Source organism: Sinocyclocheilus grahami, unplaced genomic scaffold (genome assembly GCF_001515645.1).
Source record: "Sinocyclocheilus grahami isolate Dianchi unplaced genomic scaffold, SAMN03320097.WGS_v1.1 scaffold58.1, whole genome shotgun sequence".
NCBI lineage: Eukaryota > Metazoa > Chordata > Actinopteri > Cypriniformes > Cyprinidae > Sinocyclocheilus > Sinocyclocheilus grahami.
In genome coordinates, this window is record NW_015505237.1 from 90,328 (window position 1) to 94,309 (window position 3,982).

At 37.2% G+C, this 3,982-nt stretch overlaps 1 protein-coding gene across 21 annotated transcripts in view; it reads right to left on the reverse strand.

The window, feature by feature from the left end:
• LOC107584241 (balbiani ring protein 3-like) overlaps nt 1–3,982 on the reverse strand; it is a 58,923-nt gene extending 54,941 nt beyond the window's left edge. For 6 of the 21 annotated variants that reach the window (XM_016270767.1, XM_016270763.1, XM_016270766.1 and 3 more), the window contains exons 1-5: nt 3,760–3,982; nt 3,483–3,521; nt 2,544–2,693; nt 2,305–2,442; nt 2,047–2,193 (exon numbers count right to left, since the gene is read on the reverse strand). In XM_016270767.1, the coding sequence (XP_016126253.1) occupies nt 2,047–2,193; nt 2,305–2,442; nt 2,544–2,693; nt 3,483–3,521; nt 3,760–3,850 (565 nt within the window). In that variant the 5' untranslated portion in view covers nt 3,851–3,982. Of the gene's footprint in view, nt 1–2,046; nt 2,194–2,304; nt 2,443–2,543; nt 2,694–3,482; nt 3,525–3,707; nt 3,711–3,759 lie in introns of all 21 variants that reach the window. The other 15 variants (XM_016270755.1, XM_016270754.1, XM_016270753.1 and 12 more) reach the window with 15 other exon arrangements.

The following is a 3,982-nucleotide window of genomic DNA, read 5'->3' on the forward strand; positions in this document are numbered from 1 at the left end:
GATCTGTGCCTTGCCACATTTCTGTCTCTGAGCTCTTCAGGCAGTTCCTTTGACCTCATGATTCTCATTTGCTCTGCCATGCACTGTGAGCTGTAAGGTCTTATATAGACAGGTGTGTGGCTTTCCTAATCAAGTCCAATCAGTATAATCAAACACAGCTGGACTCAAATGAAGGTGTAGAACCATCTCAAGGATGATCAGAAGAAACGGACAGCACCTGAGTTAAATATATGAGTGTCACAGCAAAGGGTCTGAATACTTAGGACCATGTGATATTTCAGTTTCTTTAATAAACCTGCAAAAATGTCAACAATTCTGTGTTTTTCTGTCAATATGGGGTGCTGTGTGTACATTGAGAAAAAAAAAATTAACTTAAATGATTTTAGCAAATGGCTGCAATATAACAGTGAAAAATTTAAGGGGGTCTGAATACTTTCCGTACCCACTGTATATATATATATATATACACACACACACACACACACACACACACAAAATGAGAACAGGTCTCTATATTAGCCAGCCAGACCAGTGTAAGGACCACCCACTGGTCCAACGACAGAATCCAGTGGCGTGGGGTGAAAGATTCTGCATGTGTCTTGTCTGCCGTTTCTGTTATATATATAAAAAAAAATAAAATAAAATAAAAAATAAAAAATCCAATTTATAATCTGACTCCATTTGTAATTTAATTCTAAATCCAATTTCAATGAATACTTCATTTATGGTGGATCATTAGATTAGTTGTGTATTAAAAATTTGGATATTTGATCTTTCTGGGCAACCCTTACTTTCAATAACTAATTCGCCAGGGACACAATGCCACAGAGGGGCAATGAATATGGTAACATTTAACATGAAAGTAAAAAAAAAAAAATAAAAAAAAAATAATAATAATAGTCAGATACAGGTTCACAAATAAACCGCTTTATAAAATGATAAATTCTACATTTCAATCTTTAAACCATATTTTAATAAGAGGGATGTCAAAAGTATCAATTATAAATCAGTCATTAGGACTAGATTTATAAAAAAAAATAAAAATAAATAAAAGTCACTAAATACTGAATGTTTTACAAAACTATTAAACCAAGATTTACATGTACTAAAATCTCCCGCATAAGTGTTATGCCAGGTTAAGACATGATTTTAGCCCAATTTTGCAACAATTTGCTTGACGCAAGGCGTCGTGGGGATTTGTAAATGACAATGGGTGTCAGGACGCAAGTTACCATCATTTCTTTATACTTCAGTTCAAGGATTTCCCACTACATTTGCTGCCAAGCTCCTGGAGACAGCAAAAAAAAAAAAACAAACAACCACACAAGTCTTGCTAAACTGAGATTTATTTGGTGAACATAGGAGACCTCAAATAAAGTTCCCAATGGTTAAACTGGCATGGTTAGCTGCACGCACAGGTGGTTGAGCAACACTTCGGTCTGGCAGGACATTGATCATCATGGGAAGAGTTATCAGCACACATTTGGTCTGAGACATTGATCAGGCCTCACTGCATGGACACAGATAGTCAGAATTAGTCGGTCCATTTAGCAGCAAACAGCACAACATAGCATGAACCACAAGTTTTACTTCTACAGCAAGTTGTATTCCAAGTTATTCATATTTATTTTGAAAAGCAATACACTTGAAATGGTGCTATGGGCCAAATTCAGGTACTTCATATATATATATTAAAAAAAAAAAAAAAAAAAAAAAAAAAAAAAAAACCACACACACACGTGTGCGTGTTGGGGAACAAAGCATGTATAACATACCTGCAAATGGAGGTGTACAGTCAAGTCCACATTTAGTGCGGCAGCATTTCTCATCTTTTGGACAGTCACCATCATGGGAACACCTATCAGCACACGCTCCTGAAAATACTCTTGCTTCATGATTGTTTTTTGGGCACATTCCTGGCTTTTCTGTTATACAAACATGATAGAGAAAGCAGATCACTGAATGCCTCACTGCATTTAAAAAAATAAAAATAAAAAAAAAGAAACACTGAAAGCAAGCAGACCCACACACTAATATAACAAATACCTCTATATGGAGCCATACACTGATGTCCACATCCATTGCTGCAGCACTTCTGGTTGTTTGGACAGTCACGGTCATGGGAGCACATCTCAGCACACACTCCTATTCGGAGGCTTCTGCTTGGACACACTCCTGGCTTTTCTGGTTCTGCTGTTATACAAAACGTATGAAAGAAAAATTACCTAATTTGTATAAAAAAAAAAATAAAAAAAAACACGTGCGCGTGCGTTTTGGGGAACAAAGCATCAATATAATAAATACCTATAAATGGAGGTGTACATTCACGTCCACATTTAGTGCTGCAGCATTTTTCATCTTTCGGACAGTCAATGTCACTGACACACAACGTTTTACACAAACCTACTCCAATGAATCTCCTTGGACACACTCCTGGCTTTTCTGTTATACAAACAAATGATTGAAACCTCACTGAATGCCTCCGAATAAAAAATAAAAATAAAAAAACCCCAAGCTGACCCACACCAATATAATATAAATACCTTTATATGGAGCCATACACTGATGTCCACATCCATTGCTACAGCACTTCTGGTTGTTTGGACAGTCACGGTCATGGGAACACATCTCAGCACACACTCCTGACACTGCTACTTCAAGATTCTTTCTAGGACACACTCCTGGCTTTGCTGACATACAAAACAACAGAAATGACGTAAATAAGTAAATACACATACACATACCAACTTTGTCAATCTCCTTCAAAATTTCAAGTTTAAATTGTGTTGCTTGTGGTTTCTTTGCCATTACATGAAACTAGTAATTTGAGAATTTAGGGCTTTCTCAGCATTTCTTTGGAAAGCCTCTAACGCTCACTATTAATTGAAACTCACTGAAAGCAGGGAGTAAACATACAGCCCCACAATCATATCTAAAGCATGCATGTCTTCTAGAGCAATCTTTATTAGAAACATCCTTGACAAGACAGCACAACCATTAGCTTCGTCCAGACTCGAGAAAAAGTAAGCTGGCCACTAATGAAGAGAATTCAACAGGATCATTAGGGGAGACCACAGAGAGCTGAAATCACTTTTCAGCACTTGCAAGTCAGTGCTTGTGTGACACGTGTATCAAACTCAAGTGTAACAGACACACATTTGTCTGTATCAAACCAAAGTAGGTTTAAACATCCACCATTTATCCCTAAACTGTTTCAAAGGCATGGAGGGATACTACAACAGAACCTACCCCACTACTGGCGAGTGTAATGCATAGTAACACCAACAAAACACAACAGTCCATTTTAATACAATATAAAATGAATAAATACTTATAATATACCATGACCACCACGGTTACACTTCAAGCATTTTAATACTTCATTAAATGCTTGCAAGTCATGATTAGCCCCGATGCTAAATTGCATGTAAAGAACAAAACATTTGGAAATAAAAGGAGTTCAGGAGTGATAGCATACATACCTGGTAACAACCCTGCAGCCAAATGAATAGATCCATTTACTGTATAAACAAAGTACTTAAATAGTTGTAGCTATAACATTAACGTCAATCTTGGTCAGTGTTTTCCTTGTACTGGAAGAAATAAACAACTTATTTAAACTACACAAACACAGTTTAACTTTCACTGGACGTCTGATTGGCCAATTTATACGTTCTGATATGTGCCTAAAGTACTTTTTTATACAAGTTCTTATTTACATATTTCTTCGCGCTGTGTAATGAAGTTAAAAGATCTCACCTGTGGCTGCTCCTTCAGCATCTGTTGTGCTCAAACAAACAGAGAGACACAATAAGGCAGCAATCAACGAGCAGCACACCCGAGCTGTCATCCTCTCGACCTGCGACCTCACAATACACTCTGCTGAAAAATGCGCTGATTTAATCGATCAGGAGGCTTTCAAAACGCGTTTTGAAATGCGTTTTTAAGGATCCAAGGAGGCCTGGCGCAACTCCAACTCTGA